The following is a 24677-nucleotide window of genomic DNA, read 5'->3' as shown; positions in this document are numbered from 1 at the left end:
AAGGCACCAGAGCTTCGACGCCTCACAAGTCTGTAAAAAGTAACAGACTTCGAAGGAACAAACGGGAAGCTTTAATATATTGACCAACATCCAGCAGTTTCCTCGAAATTACCATATCCGGACAACATCTTCCACCGTGGCGAAGTACTTTTCTTTTTATCCGCCTATTATTACGGTTCACAGGCGGAAGATACACAAGTCCTAAGTTTGAATTGTCTTCTGCCTTGGATGCGTCTTCGGCGGCGATTGTGAGACATGGATACCTCCTCCAGACAAACACTCGCCAATTTCTCGCTCTCTCTGACTCGCTTTACAGTCTTAAATATTAATGGAAAATGTAAATAAGGAACGAAAGCGCATGCATCCGGACAGGGAGGAAAATCGGAATAAAAAGAACGAAAACACGGCGAAGAAGAAAGAGAAAACTAAACAGCTTCAAATAACAATACGGTCCGACAGGTCTCGGGAAAAGCCACCGCAAACACAAACAACTGAAATAAAAGAAGTATATACAAGAAAAAAAAAACAACAACCTACAGACGGAAGGTAAAATGTTCGGGATTTATTTTTATCCTGTTTGGAGGAAAATTTTCCCTTTGCGAAACAGCGAAGCAGAAGCCAGCCAGGTTGCAAGAATCCGTTTCAATTATGTTTGATTCAATTCTGTTCACTTTGAAGTCTCCCAGCCAAGTCAGCGGAGCATAAGACGACTCCCAACTTTAGACGACTATACACTCCGTCATATGGGGTGTGGGAGAAATTTGCGGCAACAGAGCGGCCTTTTACTTACCTGGAGGCAAATGTACGACATCTTATTCTACTTTAAGCACCACAAAGACTTTTGGCCAAATGGTTAGCATTCCTTCCTTTCTGCTAGTCCCCAAGTCGGAGTTAGTGAGAACTCTGATGGTTTCCATCTTTCCATCGGAATTATGACGGAATGCCAGCAAGTTAGCGAGTTCTTCTTCGGTAGAGCTTCAGTTTTGATTAAATCAGCTTTGATCGATCGATTGCGCTTCAGTTGATGTGAATTAGTTCTGGGAAAGTTCAGAATTCTCAACTCTTTGTCCGCGCGAGAAGTTGAGAAACAGAGCTCGATTCCATCGAAATTCAGGAAAATTGATTGAATTAAGATTACGTAAATAAACGAAACGAATTCTTGCATACATTTGGGCGAAATCAGTTTTCTTTACCAGGAAAAATCGTTGAAAAGAAAATGTTTTCCAAGTAAATTGAAAACAAGGCAAGGTATAATTCGACAAAAATAAGCTCATTGGGTTTCATTATTCAAAATTCAACTTTTATATTGAAGCATTATTGCCTTATAAAATATGTTTGAAAAAAAAAATATTAAAATCTAATCTAAAAGAAAGTTCATGGTTCACCTTGCACTCGATCCGCCCGGCTGTTGGACACCACCGCTTTTCGGGACTCCAGCATAGGCGCCTTCTGGGGTTTGTCACCCTCGACGCTTTCCTCGTTGCTTTTCCAGTAAACGGTTGAAATCATCGCGAGACACTAAATTGAAACAAAATACAGAACAAAGAAGTTAAATTTTAGTCCATATCCAAAGAAGTAGGTTTTTTTTCTTAATGTTTCGAGTTCAAAAACCTACCTTAAGCTTCATATCGCCGCGTTTGAAGTGTTTTGGTTTCACTTTGAACTCGAGCCCCAGGATCGAGGTTTCCAGTCGATCGGATCCGGAAACGATGGGTTCATAGTGACGCAGAAGTGATTGATCGGCCGGATCTCCGTTGATGTACCAGGTAAGGTGAACGGCTGGCTTGGAACGGCCTGATGTGCAGTTTACCCGAACGTAGTCTCCGATCTGGTAGCGGGGTTTTCCACCCGTGATATGTGGGTCCTCGTCCGGGAGCACTGGAAGTAATGAAGGTAAACGAAAATTTGATATCTGTGTGAGATGAAGTTTTATTAAGCTCAAGCGAATGGATGATATGTATGGTGTTTCTGCTATTCCATGAAGATCGTAAACATATTTTTGCAACTCTTTTAAGGTAGTCCAACGTCAGTGTTTAATGAAGTAAATCATTTGAACGTCTCGGGTAGCTACAATTAAAATTTCAGCATAAGTCAGGATTTTTCTGGCTAGATATTTGTACTTCACATAACTTCTGATCCAGCCAACAGAATTTTATGACTACTTGACACAAAATTGCTTTATTTTTCAAATACTATGCTGTAGAATTTTGGTACCAGGTGTGAGTGTCTGACAAAGTACGGTAAAGAAAGATAGTCAATTTCCGAGAAACGATTTAAACAAACTTTTTAGTCAATGATCAAGTTCTGTGATTTGATACTTAGAAGATTATGCATTTTAAAATAACAAAAAACATGTCGTCAAAATTTAAAGGTGTTAAAGTAAGAAGTTGGTTGAAGTTGGTGGTTAAAGTAAGAAGTTGAAGAAATGGTTGAAAGCGTGCATTCAGATTTTGAAATTTTTGAAATATCATTTTTGTAATTTTTGTAATTTATTTAATTTTTGTAATTTTTGTAATTTTTGTAATTTTTGTAATTTTTGTAATTTTTGTAATTTTTGTAACTTTTGTAATTTTTGTAATTTTTGTAATTTTTGTAATTTTTGTAATTTTTGTAATTTTTGTAGTTTTTGTAATTTTTGTAATTTTTGTAATTTTTGTAATTTTTGTAATTTTTGTAATTTTTGTAATTTTTGTAATTTTTGTAATTTTTGTAATTTTTGTAATTTTTGTAATTTTTGTAATTTTTGTAATTTTTGTAATTTTTGTAATTTTTGTAATTTTTGTAATTTTTGTAATTTTTGTAATTTTTGTAATTTTTGTAATTTTTGTTATTTTTGTAATTTTTGTAATTTTTGTAATTTTTGTAATTTTTGTTATTTTTGTAATTTTTGTAATTTTTGTAATTTTTGTAATTTTTGTAAATTTTGTCATTTTTGTAAATTTTGTAATTTTTGTAATTTTTGTAATTTTTGTAATTTTTGTAATTTTTGTAATTTTTGTAATTTTTGTAATTTTTGTAATTTTTGTAATTTTTGTAATTTTTGTAATTTTTGTAATTTTTGTCATTTTTGTAATTTTTGTAATTTTTGTAATTTTTGTAATTTTTGTAATTTTTGTAATTTTTGTAATTTTTGTAATTTTTGTAATTTTTGTAATTTTTGTAACTTTTGTAATTTTTGTAATTTTTGTAATTTTTGTAATTTTTGTAATTTTTGTAATTTTTGTAATTTTTAATTTTTGTAGTTTTTGTAATTTTTGTAATTTTTGTAATTTTTGTAATTTTTGTAATTTTTGTAATTTTTGTAATTTTTGTAATTTTTGTAATTTTTGTAATTTTTGTAATTTTTGTAATTTTTGTAATTTTTGTAATTTTTGTCATTTATGTAATTTTTGTAATTTTTGTAATTTTTGTAATTTTTGTAGTTTTTGTAATTTTTGTAATTTTTGTAATTTTTGTAATTTTTGTTATTTTTTAATTTTTGTAATTTTTGTTATTTTTGTAATTTTTGTAATTTTTGTAATTTTTGTAATTTTTGTAATTTTTGTAATTTTTGTAATTTTTGTAATTTTTGTAATTTTTGTAATTTTTGTAATTTTTGTAATTTTTGTAATTTTTGTAATTTTTGTAATTTTTGTAATTTTTGTAATTTTTGTAATTTTTGTAATTTTTGTAATTTTTGTAATTTTTGTAATTTTTGTAATTTTTGTAATTTTTGTAATTTTTGTAATTTTTGTAATTTTTGTAATTTTTGTAATTTTTGTAATTTTTGTAATTTTTGTAATTTTTGTAATTTTTGTAATTTTTGTAATTTTTGTAATTTTTGTAATTTTTGTAATTTTTGTAATTTTTGTAATTTTTGTAATTTTTGTAATTTTTGTAATTTTTGTAATTTTTGTAATTTTTGTAATTTTTGTAATTTTTGTAATTTTTGTAATTTTTGTAATTTTTGTAATTTTTGTAATTTTTGTAATTTTTGTAATTTTTGTCATTTATGTAATTTTTGTAATTTTTGTCATTTTTGTAATTTTTGTAGTTTTTGTAATTTTTGTAATTTTTGTAATTTTTGTAATTTTTGTTATTTTTTAATTTTTGTAATTTTTGTAATTTTTGTAATTTTTGTAATTTTTGTAATTTTTGTAATTTTTGTAATTTTTGTAATTTTTGTAATTTTTGTAATTTTTGTAATTTTTGTAATTTTTGTAATTTTTGTAATTTTTGTAATTTTTGTAATTTTTGTAATTTTTGTAATTTTTGTAATTTTTGTAATTTTTGTAATTTTTGTAATTTTTGTAATTTTTGTAATTTTTGTAACTTTTGTAATTTTTGTAATTTTTGTAATTTTTGTAATTTTTGTAATTTTTGTAATTTTTGTAGTTTTTGTAATTTTTGTAATTTTTGTAATTTTTGTAATTTTTGTAATTTTTGTAATTTTTGTAATTTTTGTAATTTTTGTAATTTTTGTAATTTTTGTAATTTTTGTAATTTTTGTTATTTTTGTAATTTTTGTAATTTTTGTAATTTTTGTAATTTTTGTAATTTTTGTAATTTTTGTAATTTTTGTAATTTTTGTAATTTTTGTAATTTTTGTAATTTTTGTCATTTATGTAATTTTTGTAATTTTTGTCATTTTTGTAATTTTTGTAGTTTTTGTAATTTTTGTAATTTTTGTAATTTTTGTTATTTTTTAATTTTTGTAATTTTTGTAATTTTTGTAATTTTTGTAATTTTTGTAATTTTTGTAATTTTTGTAATTTTTGTAATTTTTGTCATTTTTGTAATTTTTGTAATTTTTGTAATTTTTGTAATTTTTGTAATTTTTGTAATTTTTGTAATTTTTGTAATTTTTGTAATTTTTGTAATTTTCGTAATTTTTGTAATTTTTGTAATTTTTGTAATTTTTGTAATTTTTGTAATTTTTGTAATTTTTGTAATTTTTGTAATTTTTGTAATTTTTGTAATTTTTGTAATTTTTGTAATTTTTGTAATTTTTGTTATTTTTGTAATTTTTGTAATTTTTGTAATTTTTGTAATTTTTGTTATTTTTGTAATTTTTGTAATTTTTGTAATTTTTGTAAATTTTGTCATTTTTGTAAATTTTGTAATTTTTGTAATTTTTGTAATTTTTGTAATTTTTGTAATTTTTGTAATTTTTGTAATTTTTGTAATTTTTGTAATTTTTGTAGTTTTTGTTATTTTTGTAATTTTTGTTATTTTTGTAATTTTTGTAATTTTTGTAATTTCTGTAATTTTTGTAACTTTTGTAATTTTTGTAATTTTTGTAATTTTTGTAATTTTTGTAATTTTTGTAATTTTTGTAATTTTTGTAATTTTTGTAATTTTTGTTATTTTTGTAATTTTTGTAATTATTGTAATTTTTGTAATTTTTGTAATTTTTGTAATTTTTGAAATTTTTGTAATTTTTGTAATTTTTGTTATTTTTGTTATTTTTGTAATTTTTGTAATTTTTGTAATTTTTGTAATTTTTGTAATTTTTGTAATTTTTGTAATTTTTGTAATTTTTGTAATTTTTGTAATTTTTGTAATTTTTGTAATTTTTGTAATTTTTGTAATTTTTGTAATTTTTGTAATTTTTGTAATTTTTGTAATTTTTGTCATTTTTGTAATTTTTGTCATTTTTGTAAATTTTGTAATTTTTGTAATTTTTGTAATTTTTGTAATTTTTGAAATTTTTGTAATTTTTGTAATTTTTGTAATTTTTGTAATTTTTGTAATTTTTGTAATTTTTGTAATTTTTGTAATTTTTGTAATTTTTGTAATTTTTGTAATTTTTGTAATTTTTGTAATTTTTGTAATTTTTGTAATTTTTGTAATTTTTGTAATTTTTGTAATTTTTGTAATTTTTGTAATTTTTGTAATTTTTGTAATTTTTGTAATTTTTGTAATTTTTGTAATTTTTGTAATTTTTGTAATTTTTGTAATTTTTCTCATTTTTATAATTTTTGTTATTTTTGTAATTTTTGTAATTTTTGTAATTTTTGTAATTTTTGTAATTTTTGTAATTTTTGTAATTTTTGTAATTTTTGTAATTTTTGTAATTTTTGTAATTTTTGTAATTTTTGTAATTTTTGTCATTTTTGTAATTTTTGTCATTTTTGTCATTTTTGTGATTTTTGTAATTTTTGTAATTTTTGTAATTTTTGTAATTTTTGTAATTTTTGTAATTTTTGTAATTTTTGTAATTTTTTGTAATTTTTGTATTTTTTGTAATTTTTGTAATTTTTGTAATTTTTGTAATTTTTGTAATTTTTGTTATTTTTGTTATTTTTGTAATTTTTGTAATTTTTGTAATTTTTGTCATTTTTGTCATTTTTGTAATTTTTGTAATTTTTGTAATTTTTGTAATTTTTGTAATTTTTGTAATTTTTGTAATTTTTGTAATTTTTGTCATTTTTGTAATTTTTGTAATTTTTGTAATTTTTGTAATTTTTGTAATTTTTGTAATTTTTGTAATTTTTGTAATTTTTGTAATTTTTGTAATTTTTGTTATTTTTGTAATTTTTGTAATTTTTGTAATTTTTGTAATTTTTGTAATTTTTGTAATTTTTGTAATTTTTGTAATTTTTGTAATTTTTGTATTTTTTGTAATTTTTGTAATTTTTGTAATTTTTGTAATTTTTGTCATTTTTGTAATTTTTGTAATTTTTGTAATTTTTGTAATTTTTGTAATTTTTGTAATTTTTGTAATTTTTGTAATTTTTGTAATTTTTGTAATTTTTGTAATTTTTGTAATTTTTGTAATTTTTGTAATTTTTGTAATTTTTGTAATTTTTGTAATTTTTGTAATTTTTGTAATTTTTGTAATTTTTGTAATTTTTGTAATTTTTGAATTTTTTGTAATTTTTTGTAATTTTTTGTAATTTTTGTAATTTTTGTAATTTTTGTAATTTTTGTAATTTTTGTAATTTTTGTAATTTTTGTAATTTTTGTAATTTTTGTAATTTTTGTAATTTTTGTTATTTTTGTTATTTTTGTAATTTTTGTAATTTTTGTCATTTTTGTAATTTTTGTAATTTTTGTAATTTTTGTAATTTTTGTAATTTTTGTAATTTTTGTAATTTTTGTAATTTTTGTAATTTTTGTAATTTTTGTAATTTTTGTAATTTTTGTAATTTTTGTAATTTTTGTAATTTTTGTAATTTTTGTAATTTTTGTAATTTTTGTAATTTTTGTAATTTTTGTAATTTTTGTAATTTTTGTAATTTTTGTAATTTTTGTAATTTTTGTAATTTTTGTAATTTTTGTAATTTTTGTAATTTTTGTAATTTTTGTAATTTTTGTAATTTTTGTAATTTTTGTAACTTTTGTAATTTTTGTAATTTTTGTAATTTTTGTAATTTTTGTAATTTTTGTAATTTTTGTAATTTTTGTAATTTTTGTAATTTTTGTAATTTTTGTAATTTTTGTAATTTTTGTAATTTTTGTAACTTTTGTAATTTTTGTAATTTTTGTTATTTTTGTAATTTTTGTAATTTTTGTAATTTTTGTAATTTTTGTAATTTTTGTAATTTTTGTAATTTTTGTCATTTTTGTAATTTTTGTAATTTTTGTAATTTTTGTAATTTTTCTCATTTTTGTCATTTTTGTAATTTTTGTAATTTTTGTCATTTTTGTCATTTTTGTCATTTTTGTCATTTTTGTCATTTTTGTCATTTTTGCCATTTTTGTCATTTTTGTCATTTTTGTCATTTTTGTCATTTTTGTCATTTTTGTCATTTTTGTCATTTTTGTCATTTTTGTCATTTTTGTCATTTTTGTCATTTTTGTCATTTTTGTCATTTTTGTCATTTTTGTCATTTTTGTCATTTTTGTCATTTTTGTCATTTTTGTCATTTTTGTCATTTTTGTCATTTTTGTCATTTTTGTCATTTTTGTCATTTTTGTCATTTTTGTCATTTTTGTCATTTTTGTCATTTTTGTCATTTTTGTCATTTTTGTCATTTTTGTCATTTTTGTCATTTTTGTCATTTTTGTCATTTTTGTCATTTTTGTCATTTTTGTCATTTTTGTCATTTTTGTCATTTTTGTCATTTTTGTCATTTTTGTCATTTTTGTCATTTTTGTCATTTTTGTCATTTTTGTCATTTTTGTCATTTTTGTCATTTTTGTCATTTTTGTCATTTTTGTCATTTTTGTCATTTTTGTCATTTTTGTCATTTTTGTCATTTTTGTCATTTTTGTCATTTTTGTCATTTTTGTCATTTTTGTCATTTTTGTCATTTTTGTCATTTTTGTCATTTTTGTCATTTTTGTCATTTTTGTCATTTTTGTCATTTTTGTCATTTTTGTCATTTTTGTCATTGTTGATGTAGAAATTTGTGATAGACTATTTTTTATGGCTTTTTTGAGGCCACTTCAATAGGAGAGAATGGAGATTCTGTGTACCTTCATGTTATTTTTATCAAATCTCTTTAGAAAAATTTAGCAGTTGCTCCGCCTTTTGCATTTTCTGATAGCGAGTTATTTTTAGTTAACATGCTCCAAAAATCGGGTCCATACATTACGAAGATGAACAAGAAGCGTTTTCTTGGGACTTAAAAATTGAAATATTCTGAAAGTTATGGAGACTTCACCTTTAATCAGGATGCTCTAAGCTTTAGCAAATGTCATACAAAATCTAAATATTATAGTTATGTTATATTGTCTTTTTTGGCCATATTAGTTTTCATTGCACAGTTCAGGTTCAGGTGTCAGAAAAGAAGAAATTTTAAATGTTTGTCTACTTCTCCGGGTAATATCCGGGCAAATTTAGTCAAAATCCAGTCTACAAAAACCAAGAAAAAAAATTTAAAAAGAAATGTTTTTTTCATCAGTAGTTTCTAAATCTTTTTCTAGGCTTTCGAAAAACTTTTCCTGAATGTTCTTATGAAACTTGCTCAAAATTTCGTTCTGACGCATAAATGACAAATTTTACAACATATTTGTTTTTTTTTTTGTTTTGGCAAATAAAGTGAATAAATCCGGGCAAAATCCGGACTATTTTCAAAGAAATTCCTGAAGTTGTTTTTTAAAGCCCTTATTACTCCATTTTTATTCGTTAATCTTTGAAGATGATGTTTTTTTTACAGCTTTACTTTATTGGATTCGAAAAATACGAAACACGAAAAAAAAAAATACTCGGATTATTTTCCGATGGTATCGAAAAAAATAAGAAAAAAAATTTTACAGGCGCTATAAGGGGCCGTCCATAAATGATGTCACGCGTTAGGGGGGGAGGGGGGGTTTTGATTTTTGTGACAATTTGTGACATGGGGGGGAGGGGGGTTCAGCTTGAGCGTGACATCACTTATCATTACAAAAAAAAAAACGCAGCAAAACAATAACAAATAATTTTATCCTAAATTCAATAAAACTATACTTGCACCATTCATTTAATGAATAATAATACTCACGTAATCACTTTTGGTAAATTTGATTAGCATAGGAAAGTTCACAAGAAGACTTTCACTGCAACACTCAGGAAAGTCCTTTCCATTTAAATTGTGGCAAAACGGGAACAGGATTGCTTGGCAATTCTAACCTGTGGAGAAGATTTGGATTGCGAATGGATTGAAGAAGAGGAACTTGATTTGGATGGTTGGATAGAGATTTGGTCATTGATATGGAAAGTCATGTATGTATGTATGTATGTTGGTTATCCACCATGGGTGCACGGATTCACCGCAGTTTCTGCCTAAGTATGTGCTCACATGCATTCTTTAGATTATTAAGTTCGACAAATCTCCAATGCACCGCGTTCATCATACCCGGACCCCATGGCTCCGTGTGAACTGTTATGGAGTGAGTGTATTGTGTTGATGTATGTTTATTTTGGAAGAACGAGTCAATCAGGTGGGCTAGTTTACTTACAGGTATTCCGGCATCCGTGTATATACCTGGCCAGCTGGCAACTGATTAAACATTCTTATTATATAGTCAGTAGGAGGAAACACATCTTACCTGTTGGCAACTCATGGGATTCGAACCCAAAAGTTTTCTTGCCGATACCGGGAATCGAACCCAGTACGCCTGGCATACTAAAACCAGACTCGCGCCAGCCTATCCACTAGACCACATCGGCGCTATTGGTCATTGATATGGAATGTCATCAACATAATCCTTGGACTCATGATTGAAATGTATTTTAAGCAATGATTGAAGGATTGTTAAAAGTTGTTAACCTTTTTTTCAATTCTTTGAATAAAACTGATGAATTTAAAAAAAGCAACATTTTTAATCAAATTTCTATGAGTTGAAAATTTTACTCCAGGGGGGGGGGGTTAGGAAAACGTGACGTAATACAAAAGGGGGGTTACGGAATTTGTGACAATATGTGACGTTGGGGTAAATTTTTTTCCAAATTTTGCGTGACATCATTAATGGACAGCCCCTAAGTAATGCATATTTTAATGTCAAACTGAATCCCACGTGAAATGCATCTGTAGTTCGAAATCGAATGTTTCGATCTTAATTAGAAATAGGGGAGGAGCGGGCTATATGCGCCTATTAAGCAGAACACTGATTTAATCAAATATCACATCGAATATGTGTACAAAAACTATATGCACGTGTGCAGGCATCTGTTTTCTATACATTGGAGTAATTTTTATGTAAAAATTTTCTTCTGTTTCCAAGAAAATGATTTTATTGTAAGTGTTGTCTAAAATGCCGAACCTCAAACCGTGCGGGCTAAATGCGCCTATTTTTGTTTTGAACAAAATTCCTGTTTCTTGGCCAATATTTCCGTATAATTTATTTGAAATTGCTAGAAAGTAATGATTTCCGTACGACAAAGCTGAAGTTTTATAAAAATCTATGTACATTATAATTTTATGGAATTAATCAAAAGTTATTGTTGCCATACTATGGAGGCAGTTCATCCATTAGAAAAACTTTATGAAATCTGTTTTTAGATCTTCAATTCTCTCTTAAGATGTTATTCAGAGCTTAGATTTGAAGGTTCAATGATAAAAATCATTTATTTGTTCTATTTAACCTGTTATTTTAGGATGGAGGCATTTTACAAACATGATGGGGGCATACAAAAACACTCTATTATTCCACTATATAATCATTATTAAACCTCCACAAAAGCTGAAATATGTTTAATTTCTAAAGTTCATTTGAGTAAGAAACAAAAACCATCCTGGTTTTTGTTTTAAGCTTCTTTATGTATAATTTTTAAAAGTCGAAATATTACATCAAAATGTATCAAAACCTTGTATGATTTTTTAAATTTTTTTGAGTTTGTAAATTCATAAAATTTTTCTTGCCTTATGTTCTAAGCGTATCACCATCAAAATGCATTGGTCAGATAAGCTGTCTAGTCAGCCATTTCATCAAACAGCCATAGGGTCATTTAACCCGATAGGCCCATTTAGGAAACCTTTCCCCTACTTATTCCCCTTACTTATAAAATTGAATGGCCTTTGGACTGACCCTACGTTTTTGATGTAGGTTGTGATGTTTAAAGCTTAAAAAACACAATGACTCGCCAACTTTTACCCTTTTTTTCGACGATTCAGAAAAAAGACGATGGACGATTTAGATCTCACACTTACCAACGACTGTCATGTCACCGTGATCGGACACGGTCTGGAAGGACGGAGCTTCGGCGGACACTTCGCACCGGTACTTCCCGCTGGAGTTCAGCTCGATCGGATCCAGCACCAGCTGGGTGTTGGTCGTGTTTTGTAGCTGTAGAAGGAAGAGATTTGAAATGATGGAATTCTTAAACAATCATCATTGTGTGCTGATGACTTACATCCACGTGGACGCCAGGCTGTGGGAAAACCATTCCAGGTGGATAGTCCCGTGGCACGTATCGAAAGATCTCGTAACCATCCTTGTACCATTTGATGGCGTACAGCGCATCGCCCTCCAGATCGTAATGACATTCCAGTTTGACCGAATTGCCCCGGACGGTGTGTTTTGGAACCACCACACCCGTCATACTGATTCCGAAGGCCGTTTCTGAAAATCAAAGAGAACGAGAAATAACGTTGAAATGTTATGTCTTATTACAATATCAAGGCATGGATTCCAGCCAAATTGGCCTGAGCTGAGTTGGTTGCCTCGTTAGGAGGACGGAATGAGGAAAACAAATATTTCATCTGATAGTGCCCGCGTGTGTGTCCGGATTGTACTCCCTCACTCTTTCTCTGCTGATTCGAGTCGGAAACATACATAAAACATCTTGTATCCATATCATTTTGATTAATACAGTTGTTAAAAGGTTTTGCGCTCACACAAAAACACACTTCCGCCCACCCGCTGCTAGTTAGTGATCCGGATTGCGTCCGGAGTAACAACGCGCCTTTGGCATTCTCTGGCCACCCACCCCTAGGACCCGGTGCTGCGTGTGTGTAATTCTGCTGCCGAATTAAATGTACGCCGAAAGGAAGAGATAAAAGCGTAATAAAAAATTAGGATACACATTAAACTTGGTAATGGGCCGGACCTTCCCCTTGGGCCATATGTGCGGCATCAGGGCATGAAATTGACCCACGTGCTCTGGTTTGTTTTCGTCGTCGTCATTCCGGCCACTTTCCGACACTTTTGTCCCGAGTCAGAACTAATTTAAAGTGACCCTTATTATCCTTCTCCGAGTTTTTATGAGCTCACAGTCCTAGATCCTCCCCCCTACTTTTTGACGTAACAACTTATGCTTCTGCTGCTGTCAAAAGTGAAATGATATTTGCTTTGACTTGTACACACATCAACAGCAACAACAACATCTACGGAAAAGCACGCAAATGATAACGTAAGTCATGCCAAACAAACGGACAACCCGTCAGCTGTTATCCTGGTTCCTGGTGGAGCGTCGTCGGGATGACGTCGTTTTCGGCTAGTTGGCTGGCTTCTGCTGGTGGCATCGTCATACAGAAAACCCCGTGTTTCGATTTCGTTGTAGGACCTTCATTCGTCATACGGACGACCGACTGAACGACACACCGGTGTGGTGGATTACGCCCGTGCTGCTTTCATATCGAAACTGTTTCCGATGTCATTCTTGTTTCGGGGAAGACTCTACGACTACGCTACTTCCGTACTACATACTACATCACTTAATTATTCATATGGACCTTGCCGGTGTTGGGAAATGAAAAATGAGAGGTGTTAGGGTTGCCTTATTCTTTCCTTTTAGTGAATGGAGCACAGAGTATGACGAATTGAACAAGGTCAAACAACAAATTTCTATATCTATCACTAGCCACAATGTCGTATATCTATCACTAGCTTTAATTAATCATTTTGGAAATAAGACTTTGTGGATCGTTTGCGACCAAGGTCAATAGTGTTTTTCCTATTCAAGGTTGACGTGGAAAAAAAATCAGAAAATTCAATAATCATCTCAAAACTCCGATAGTGTCGAGCTTATCGATAAGTAGTTTGTGACGCAGCCGAACAAACGCTTTCGCGAAATCAAAATATATTGCGTCATCTTGTAGTTTCTTATCGAATAGAGATTTACTAATGAATGGAAAATACACCATCAAGTGAGCTGTTGATCTCTTTTTAAGGAAACCTTGTTGGCATTCTGCGATGATTTGTGATTAACACCTTTGCTAAGCAGTTCAAAATTGATATGCCTCGCTAGTTTTCAACAATCAGATTTGTAAATAGGTGAGATAGCTGCAGTTTTACAAAGTATGGGTACAGTAGAAGTTTCCAATGACTTACTAAATAGCATGCTCACTGAAAGTGCCAGTGATTCACAGCCACTTTTGATGAATAGTGGCGGTAAGCCGTCTTGGCCGTTTCCCGTTCTCTCATGGATATCAAAGAGTGCCTTCCTAACTTCGTTTAGAGGAACGCTGAATTCGGGAATGCTTATATCAAACGAGTTAACCGAATTCATATGCTGGTTGGAGTTGTTTTCTTACTTGTGGCATACAAAGGTTGATTTATATAAAATAATCAGAACATAGTTGAACTGCTTCCATGGCGTTATTGGAAGGGCGATTCAGGTATGTAAGATTTAACGGAAGCCCCTATTTACCTTTTTCAATTTTCAGGTAATTCCAAAATGGAAATGGGTTACCTTTAAATTTCCGTTGAATATCAGATAAATGTTGACGGTAGCTAGTATCTTTGAGTTTAAAACACTGTAACTCAACGAATCATACACAAGGTTGCCAGATTTTTTTCAGCACATATTCGGACTGGTCAAACCGAGAAATTCTGTATGAAATCCAGGCAAAATCTGGGCATTTGATTTCAAAAGTGACGACCATTAATCCGGACGATATCAGGCAAATTTCTCAAAACCCATGAATTACAAAAATTAAGAAGTTAATTGAAGAAGTTGGAGAGATTGTATACTAGTCACAACCACAAGATTTACGTAGAACTACGACATCTCTTTTTCATAATATTTCAAGAAAATTTGATAAATAATAAACCTCTTAAATAATCTGGTTCGTTTAATTTTTAAATGCTATAGCAAGTGCCGTTTGTAGTCAGCCTCAACCCATTAACACTGCAATATGTTAACCAAATAATCGCCAGATCCAGCGCCACCTCCTAAGCATTGTTATCCTACTATCGCAAAAGCGATAAAGGCATGCCCGAATAGATATTGCAAGTGTTTAGTTCAGTTTAGTTGTTGATTCGATCGAATTCGATCAATTTTTTATTTCATACACCGGAAATATCATTGCGTACGCAAAACGAAGGTATAGCACAAAGCAGAATACGGAAAAATGTGGATGCAGATGATGCAGATTATCGACGAACAAAAGCTTGCTTAGATCCGTTGGTTTTTTTTTCCGGGTCAATTAAAAGTAGGGGAAAGGTTTCCTAAATGGGGCTATCGGGTTAAATGACCCTACGGCTGTTTGATGAAATGGCTGACTAGACAGCTTATCTGAACAATGCATTTTGAGGGTGATTCGCTTGGAACATAATACAAGAAAGAATTTTATGAATTTACAAACTCAAAAAATTCAAAGAATCATACAAGGTTTTGATACATTTTGATGTAATATTTCGACTTTTAAAAATTATACGTAAAGAAGCTTAAAACAAAACTAGGATGGTTTTTGTTTCTTACTCAAATGAACTCAAGGAATTAAACATATTTAAGCTTTTGAGGAGGTTCAAAAATGATTATATTGTGGACTAATTGAGTGTTTTTGTATGCCCCCATCATGTTTGTAAAATGCCTCCATAATAAAATAACAGGTTAAATATAATAAATAAATGACTTTTATCATTGCACCTTCAAATCTAAGCTCTGATTAACATCTTAAGAGAGAATTGAAGATCTAAAAACAGATTTCATAAAGTATTTCTTATAGATGAACTGTCTCCATAGTATGGCAACCCTAACTTTTGTTTTATTCCATAAAATTATAATATACATAGATTTTTATAAAACTTCAGCTTTGTCGTACGGAAATTATTACTTTCTAGCAGTTTCAATGCAATTATACGGAAATATTGCCCAACAAACAGAAATTTTGTTCAAAACATAAATAGGCGCATTTAGCCCGCACGGTTTGAGGTTCGGCATTTTAGACAAGACTTATAATAAAATCGTTTTCTTGTAAACAGAAGAAAATTTTAACATAAAAATTACTCCAATGAATAGAAAACAGATGCCTGCACACGTGTATATAGTTTTTGTGCACATTTTCGATGTGATATTTGATTAAATCAATGTTCTGCTTAATAGGCGCATATAGCCCGCTCCTCCCCTACATTGCCGGTCAAAAATTAGGGATCATCCCTTAAAAAAAACATAAGAGACACATATCAAAACACTTTTGTTAAATGTTGCGCAATAAATTGCCTTGTACTTGAAATTATCTAAATAACTACTTCAGTTTTCGACCCAAAGTTTGGGATCACCCCGCTGTATGGTGTATCGGTCAAGAGTTTGGGGCGGTCTAAAAAACAGGCAATTTTAATTAATTCTGTATCTCTATTATCAAACAAAGTATCGCTGATCTGATAAGCAAATTTGAAAGTTTATTAGTTGTACTTGTTGATGTTCGGTTAAATTTTTCCCAGTCATACTACATGAAAGCTTCAACTAAAGGTTGATTATTTTCCGATAGTTTTTACCATAATGTCTGACTGTTAGAAAAATGCCTCGAAATTGGTTTTGAACCAAATTTACGAGTTGTAAAGGATCTGTATCGCTTACAGGGCTGGTAGCGAGTCACTTTTTAGTGACTTGGTCACTTTTTTTGGGTCAGTCACTAAAAAGTCACTTTTTTCATCATTTGGTCACTAAAGTCACTATTTTCCGAAAAATGGTCACTTTTATCACCAAAAGTCACTTTTTTCACCGATAATAAACCAATGAAAAAGTAATTTGAATTGCGCGTGTTAATATTGACGGTAGTAACGGTAAATTACTTGATCAGTCAGTCAGAAATTTTTTTCGCCTCCGGCGGAACTTCGGCATGAATCACCCTTGGCTTGAGACATTTCGATCTACGACATTATTTGACGTTCGTGAATTGAAACTAACTTTGATTGTAGATTCTAGTTTTTAGTTCATTCAACCTTTTGTATTGGAGCTCAAAACTTGATATACAAAAACCCTATCTCGTCTTTAGTTAGAATGGGTTTTTATTAAAAAGCGTAACTAAGATTGAGATTGAAACGAACCATTTTTTTTATGAAAAAAAATCTTTTATGTCATAACAAATGTTATGATGATATGAAATATTCTTTAAAAAACAATTTCAGACTCAATTTTATTTCGTGTTTTTTGTTCTTCTAAATACTTAAAAAAAGGATTGTAAAAATTTACACAAGGCCACAAAAATTACATTTTTTTTTTAAGGTGCAATGAATTTAAACGGTAATTTCAACTAATTTGGGTTCCCTGAATCTAAATATGTATGCAATATTTCTATCAGCTTTTATATTTATTATTATTTATTTCGTCTTTGGTTTAATTACCGTACAGACTGATGACTTAAAAACTAGGAAATTCTTCTTAAGCCTATTTTAAAACGACGTTTGCACATATTAAAATTAAACAAATTATACACTAAATTAAAAAGTTCACAACACTTATCAATAGGGTGGTTTTGGCCATAGGCAGTACGGTGGTGAGGACACTATTTACCAAATCAATAATTGAAAAAAAAAGCACCAAAATGGTTATGATGAAACATGTTTATTGAAAAAAAAAACTCTTCCTGAAATGTTTTTAAAAACTAATCTTTTTTATTTCCATACTGGTTTTTCATTTTTTTAAATAAATCTACCGAATTTTATTGTACAGTTTTTTTTTCAATTTTATAATCAACTTGCCGGACTTTTTTTAATCAAGCTTTTTAAATTTTTAAGACATATTTTTAACAATTGTTTCTTTGTTTTTAAATTCTAAATTTTCGTGTTCTTCAACCATAAGTCTTTAACTCCAAATTTTAAATAAAAAAACATAATTTCAACCTTCTGTTCTTTCAGGACCCAATATTTTAATCAAAAGAGATAAAATACTCAGAGCTTGTAATTCAAAGCTTAAAAACTTGCGATTGAAACTTTAAAAACTTTTTATTAATATTTTTTATATGAAATCATATTTTAAGATCGATCATGATTTTTAAATTAATCTAAAAAGTTTGAAAAATTGTTCTAAGTAGCAAATTTCAAAATAAATTTTAATACGCAGTGTTAATAACAAAAATTTTGAACTCATTATTTTTAATTGTTTATCAGCTTTTATCATTCACATAATTACTCATTTTCTAACATTTCTTTGTCAGTGTAGTTGAACATGGAGGATTTTACTTTATTAAAGGTTTTATGTCTTGCTTCTATAACTGGCATTTGTAAAATAATTATAAATATATTCTTCTTTTTATAAAATTAAATTAAAACATCAAACATTGAATAAATTCTGTTCAAAATTCATTTCTTATTCAGTAATCGGTAATTTACATTTTAAATCGTGATTAAATATTTTTTGTTCAAATTAAAAAATTACAGTGGAATTTCTCACTAAACTTCCAGTTAAAAATGAGGAAAAGAATTCCAAATTTAGATGAATAAAAATTAACAATTATTATCATTTTCCTAACATCTATTCATGCTAAGTTTTGTACAAGATTTGACATTTATTTTAGAATTCAGTATTGGGTTGGTTTTTTGGCACCTTTTTTAAGCGAATCTGCACCGTATTTGTGGTGTAAGAAGTAGCTAAAACTATAAATTTATTTAACATTTTGTTGTAAAGAGAAGAGACTATCATCTACTTACAATTGATGGTGTCCTAACCTCGCAAATACAAATCTATTATAGCGTAAATATATGGATCGATATCCGCTTATATGAGGGTACAATTTGGTTTCATGCGTAGAAACTCGCTTAAAACCTCCAATAGTCCTTAAGCACACGTGTGCATAAATGTCGCATAAGAATAATATGGATCGATATCCACTATCTTGGAAATAAGTCTGAATTAAGACGCAGAAACTCGCTTAAATCCTCAAACGATCCTAAAGCACAACGTTTGCTCTCGACTGTGACAACGATGATAATCCAAATTTCTAACAACCGTTCTTCTTCTCTTTTTCTTTGCCTAATCCTCACTAAGAAATGTCATTACTTCTACCGCAGTGTTGCGTGCTACCAGATATTGTTGATACTCTCCGAGGTCGGTCAGTTATGCCGTAACATCCCCCTGCCCGTAAGACAGGTCGGAGGATGTATCTGCTGCCCTGGTGTTACTTGTACTCAAATCCAATCGAGCTAACTTTGCCACCGGCCTCGTAAGCACTCCTTTAGCCGTTTGTACTGCTGCTTGACGTCTACGCCCATCCTTCGCTTCGATTAAACCAATGACTCGTCCACGTATCCAACCATTCCGTTCGGTCTCATTCACTATCACCACCAAATCGCCCTTTTCTATCGGGGGTGTACCTGGAACCATTTTGTACGCCGAGAAATAGTAGGCAAATACTCCTTGATCCAACGCCTCCAAAATTGATCGAGCATCACGTTTAGTTGATTCCAATTGTTCCGAAGCGCCTGTTTTTGATCTGCTAACTTTTTCGGGGTCTGCGATACGCCACTTGAGCTGAGCATAATAAAGTGGTTTGGTGTTAGAGCTTCTTGGGATTCACTGTCAATTGGAATGAAAGTTAGCGGTCGAGAGTTTACTACGCCTTGCGCCTCTCTAACAATTGTTACGAAGGTTTCCTCATCAGGGTTCCTGCTAGTTTGCATCGAAGCCATGGCCACCTTTACCGAACGTACTAGCCGCTCCCATGCCCCTCCCATGTGGGGTGCTGACGGTGGGTTGAAAATCCACTTCGTTGATGCATTCGTGAAACTCTCGGCAAGTTGTTCGGAATCTATTTTCGTTCGAAGATCGTTGTTTGCGCCCACGAAGTTCGTCCCGTTATCGCTGTAAATCTCTAGTGGCGATCCGTGGCATACAATGAACCGTCGGATAGCCATCTTGCACGACTCAGTAGTGAGAGAGTGGACCACTTCTAAATGGACAGCTCGAATCGTTAGGCAAGTGAATAATGCCACCCACCTCTTTACCAAACTTCTTCCTATACGCACGTTCATCGGACCGAAGTAATCCAAGCCTATGTACGTAAACGGTTTAACAAATGCTTGCAACCTTGCGGTTGGTAGGGGAGCCATCCTCGGAACTATGGGTTTTGCCTTTTTGATTTTGCACACTCGACATGACTTGGTGACCTTTCGTACCACACTTCGAAGGTTAGGAATATGGAACCGCTGCCGTATTTCGTTCACAACGATTTCCCCGTTGGCGTGTAGGTATCGCTTATGCATGGCTTCTACTAGTAGTTGGGTGACATGGTGTTCCTTGGGAAGAATTATAGGATATCTAGTATCAAACGCAGCGTAAGAAGCTGCGACTATACGACTCTCTAGGCGTATAACTCCGTGTTCGTCTACGAAAGGTGAGAGTTTGAACAGCTTACTATTCTTATTTATCCCACTTCGGCCTCGTGCTACTGCGTTACCTTTCTTCAATTCCTGCAGTATCGTCAATTCTCGTTGATACACTTCGGTCTGAACCCACCGTAAAATTGTAATCTCAGCTTTTGCCAACTGCTCCTGAGTCAGAGTTCCATGAGGTGGAGCTTGGCCATTAATATGACAATGCAGAATATCGAAGTACTTCAAGATCATTGCTACTGCTCGCCACAATCGTTGCCATGAAGAGAAGTTCTTCCAATTTGCAAGCGGACTGTTGCTCTCGGATCGCATAACGTGTATCAGACATTCCGCCATCTCTTCTACTGTTTCACTTTTGACGGCAGTATTAACCGGCCACTCTTCTTCTTCCAAGTACAGGAAAGAAGGTCCTTGAAACCATCGAGCATCCGGCGAAAGGTTAGGTCCATGACCCCATTTGGTTGCGTCGTCGGCTACGTTTTCTTTTGATGGTACCCACCTCCAATCTTCGGCATTCGTCCTGGTTAAAATTTCTCCTATCCGGCAGGCAACATATTGTCGATATCTTCGATGATCCGAGTTGATCCATGCAAGAACTGTTTGTGAATCCGTCCAGTAGATAGTGCGTTTGATGCGGAGTCTATGGTGTTCCTTAATCATCTGTTCCATTCTAACTCCGAGAATGGCGGCTTGAAGCTCTAGACGAGGTATGGAAATAGTTTTCAACGGAGCAACCTTCGATTTCCCTGCCACAAGAGCGCATTGTATTCGACCGTTGATGCGAACACGAAGATAAGCAACACACGCATAAGCTTGTTCGCTAGCGTCCCCAAATACATGCAACTGCATGTCTTCAAAATCGCTCCCGACGCAGTTAGGAAAGTAACATCGATTGATTTTCACTTCCTTGAGATTGTCAAATAGCCGTGTCCACTGCTGCCATCTTTCTCTCAACTCTTCTGGAATCCGCTCGTCCCAGTTCGTTTTCGAACGCCATATGTCTTGGATCATCACTTTTCCATGGATAACGAAAAAGCCGAGAAGTCCCAGAGGATCAAACAGAGACATAACTGCTCTTAGAACTTCCCGCTTTGTTGGATGTGGAAACTCAGTTTTATTCATGGAATACACGAACACATCCTCCGTCGGGCGCCACAGCATTCCTAGTACACGTTCTGCGTCGTTATTTAAGTTGAGATTTTTTGCATCCGCCAGATTCCGAACCCCTATTCGATCAAGTAATTCTTGAGAATTAGAAAGCCAATTGTGAATCTTAAATCCTCCTTGGGCATGGACGTATTCCACTTCCGCAGCTAGTTTCATTCCTTCTTCTACCGTTTCAGTGCTATCCATCCAATCGTCTACGTAATGGTGCTCTATGATGGCTTCCGCAGCCTCTGGGTATTCATTCGCGTACTCCCTCGCATTGCGGTTTTTTATAAACTGGGCCGAGCTGGGTGAGCACGTTGACCCGAAGGTGGCCACGTCCATGAAGTAAACTTCGACGGGATCTTCTGGAGATTTACGCCACAAAAGACGCTGTGAATTCCGATCTTCTGCGCGTATCCGCACCTGGTGGAACATTTCCTGAAGGTCCGCGCAGATGGCTATCGCGCGCTCTCTAAAGCCAAACAGCACTCCCGGCAGCGAACTCAACAAATCCGGTCCTGTCAACAGCATGTCGTTGAGCGACACTCCATCCACTCTAGCAGCTGCGTCACAAAATATTCGGATCTTCGTAGGTTTTTTGGGGTTCAGAGTCACGCCTAGTGGTAGGTACCATGCTCGTCTTACGTCAGCCGCAGCTAGTTCCTCTTCGGTGGCCTTGTGAATGTACCCTTTTTGTACGTACTCCGCCATCTGTCTTCTTACGCTCTCTCCAATAATAGGATCTTTCTGCATTCGTCGCTCCAAACATCGCAGTCGGCGCTCGGCCATAGCTCGACTTGCAGGAAATTCAAAATCATCATATCTCCAAATGAGGCCCGTCTCAAATCTCTGACCGCAACGGGTCGTGGTCTCCTCCATGATTCGAATCGCTCTAATATCTTCTTTCGACTTCGTATAATTGTTTCCAGAGGTGGTTATGTTTTCAGTCGAGAAGAACTCTTTTACTAAATTATGTAACTTTTCGTCACAGTTACATTCACAGATGTGAAAACTTTCGGCATCAACCGACATCTTTCCCATAGCACCGTAGATTGACCATCCCAAGCGACATTTCGAGGCAATGGGGTCGCCGGGAGCTCCTTCTCGAATTTTTAACGTCGCTCCTACATGGGAATTATCATTCCCGATCAGAATCCTTGGAGTAGCGTTTTTGTAATCCTTAATGGGTAGCCCTCCAATGTGAGGGTATTTTTTAACTAGCTCAGCATAACAAATCGTCTGTTTCGGGAGATCTAAGCTAGAAACCGTACGTACATTGAGGGTAAATTTCTGTGACTGGGATGTGCCGGCAATAGTCAATGTGACCCGCCGGGATTCTATTTCACTACGGGTAACGTTCCCCGTCCATCGGAGGCAAAGAGGAGCTAGTTCGCCTTTGATATCTAACTGCTTTGCTATGTCTTCGTCCATCAGCGTCATGGATGAGCCGTCGTCGATGAACGCAATAACATTGATTGATTTTCCGTTTCCGTATAGAGTCACCGGAAGCATTCGGAAAAGAGCAGATTGATTTGCACGATGATGATTAATTACCGCCTCTATCTGTCTCTGCTGATTTCCGCCAGGTGCCGTATTTATGTGCAGCAGGGTGTGATGTTTCAAATGACAACCGTCTATGTCGCATAATTTTGATGATTTACACGGTCTCCGTCCATGGTATCCTAGACAGGTTCGGCATACACCTAACTCTTTAATCTTGTCCCAGCGATTGTCGACGGACAACTTTCTAAATTCCAAACAGTCTTTTACGCGATGTGTCGGGTCCTTACAGATGAAACAAGTTGGATTCACTGATCGCTGAAAACCTCTAGCTTCCTCGACGGCATTGGGACTTCCCTCAACTTCCGCTGATTCGTATCGGGATGATGAGTTTTCTTCGGCATGTGTTCCACAGAAAGGTCTTAAATTCGGTTTGTCGATCTTGCCGCCAATCAAGGAGCCTGTCTTAGCACCTGGTACTTTCGACTTCAGTGTTACTTTCGTCGCGGCCGATGCTAACCGTGACATGTACGTTGAAAAAGTTTGCAGGTCGTTGATTGTATTCTTCTCCATATATAGCGCCCATTCCAATTTCATATCATCAGGAAGCTTTTGCACCAGCTCGAATAACAATGACGGATTATTCAACTGTTCTTGTTGATTAGCAACCACCAAATGCATACACAGATTCTTCACGGCTATTCCGAAGTGAATCAGGGTCTCTAAACGGTCGTTTCTTGGTGCAGGAACCTGTCGAATCTTTTGTAGCAGTGAGTAAACCAATAGTTCCGGTCTCCCATACAGCATTCGCAGGGTATCGATAATGCTCGGGACGGCGGCAGGTATCATCAACTCACTCTGAACAGCTTCTTTGGCAGGACCTGTCAAACTCCTCTGCAACCTCATAAGATTCTCGACGTCAGAAAATCCGCAGGCATCTGATGTTGTCTGGAACGCGCTGATGAACTGCGGCCACTCTTCTGGAGTGCCATCGAACCTTGGCAACTCTTTCGGCATCACCTGACGGGCTAGCAACTGTTGATGTGTCGGAATTCTACTCACGGCACTTCGGGAATCGGCTTCATGCCCTCTGGCACTAGAAGGATGTCTATCCGCTTCTCGATTTTGTGCACCATCATCTGGAACAACTTTTGACACGAGATTTGGGTACGAGCGCGATGAATTCGGAGGCAAATACTGGGTGCTCTGTCGTAAATCGGATTCAATGGGCGTTGGCCGAAAGTCGGAATCTACGCGTTCGATATCATCAGGCCTAATAGGGGAGATACCTAACGTACAGTTCTGGTCCCGGAATGCGGGAATGACCGGCTTTTCTAACTTTTCGCTTACGTTCTGGGAAGGAATTTTAGGAATAGCTCCTGTATTTTGGGACTGCTTAATGTTTCTTAACTCCTGCTGGTAATTAGTTTGGACTGCTAACATCTCAATGTTTCGCCTACCTTGCATTTCATCGTTCTCAGGAATACCTGAAACTTGCGGCTCTGATGTGGATCGCCGTGGTTGCTGCATTGTCGAACACCCGGCAACTTTGCGCAATCCAATTTTCCATTGCTCGACTTTCTGGACCCCACTTATAACTGATCGGCGACTTTGAGATTCGTTCTCTGCTTTTCCTATTTCCTCTTCGAGTTGTCGAAACTTCTCACGATGAAACTCTTGGTCCAGTTCAAGCTGACGTCTCTCGAATTCCAAGTCCTGTTCGGCCTGTTTAGCTCGACGTTCCATATCGAGTTGCTTCTGCAGCAACACTCGTTCAGCCTCAAGCTTCTGCAATGTCAAACGGGCACGTGATCGTGAAGGGGAGACGACTGAACCTACTCTTGAGCTTGATGCGCTGCTCAAAGACGGTTCCGCTTGCTCCTTCCGTTCCTTCTCTACAGTCGTATCGATTGGATCGAGTCCCGAAGGCTTGCACATCGGACAAACAAAACTCTTGTCGCATATACTGTCGCCTACACCCGCACACCCATAGTGGTACCAACGGTCACAGGTATCACACATGACCATCTGGTCCGTATCCGGCTCTTTACACAACTGACAATTCGAAACACCTCCTCGAGCATTCGAAATTGTCTTATCTTCCGTACTGCGATTGGCGACATTCT

At 33.2% G+C, this 24677-nt stretch overlaps 1 protein-coding gene across 2 annotated transcripts in view; it reads right to left on the bottom strand.

Moving 5' to 3' along the window:
• Positions 1–1251: 1251 nt before the first annotated feature.
• Positions 1252–24677, bottom strand: part of LOC129747504 (uncharacterized) — a 96667-nt gene continuing 73241 nt past the window's right edge. Inside the window, exons 3-6 of one of the 2 annotated variants that reach the window (XM_055741757.1) lie at positions 11762–11970; positions 11559–11694; positions 1616–1878; positions 1252–1518 (exon numbers count right to left, since the gene is read on the bottom strand). In XM_055741757.1, coding sequence (XP_055597732.1) covers positions 1375–1518; positions 1616–1878; positions 11559–11694; positions 11762–11970 — 752 coding nt within the window. In that variant the 3' untranslated portion in view covers positions 1252–1374. The remainder of the gene's footprint in view (positions 1519–1615; positions 1879–11558; positions 11695–11761; positions 11971–24677) is intronic. The other variant, XM_055741755.1, reaches the window with a different exon arrangement.

The sequence above is a fragment of the Uranotaenia lowii genome, chromosome 2 (assembly GCF_029784155.1).
Source record: "Uranotaenia lowii strain MFRU-FL chromosome 2, ASM2978415v1, whole genome shotgun sequence".
Lineage (NCBI taxonomy): Eukaryota > Metazoa > Arthropoda > Insecta > Diptera > Culicidae > Uranotaenia > Uranotaenia lowii.
This window is presented reverse-complemented; position numbering and strand designations above follow the sequence as displayed.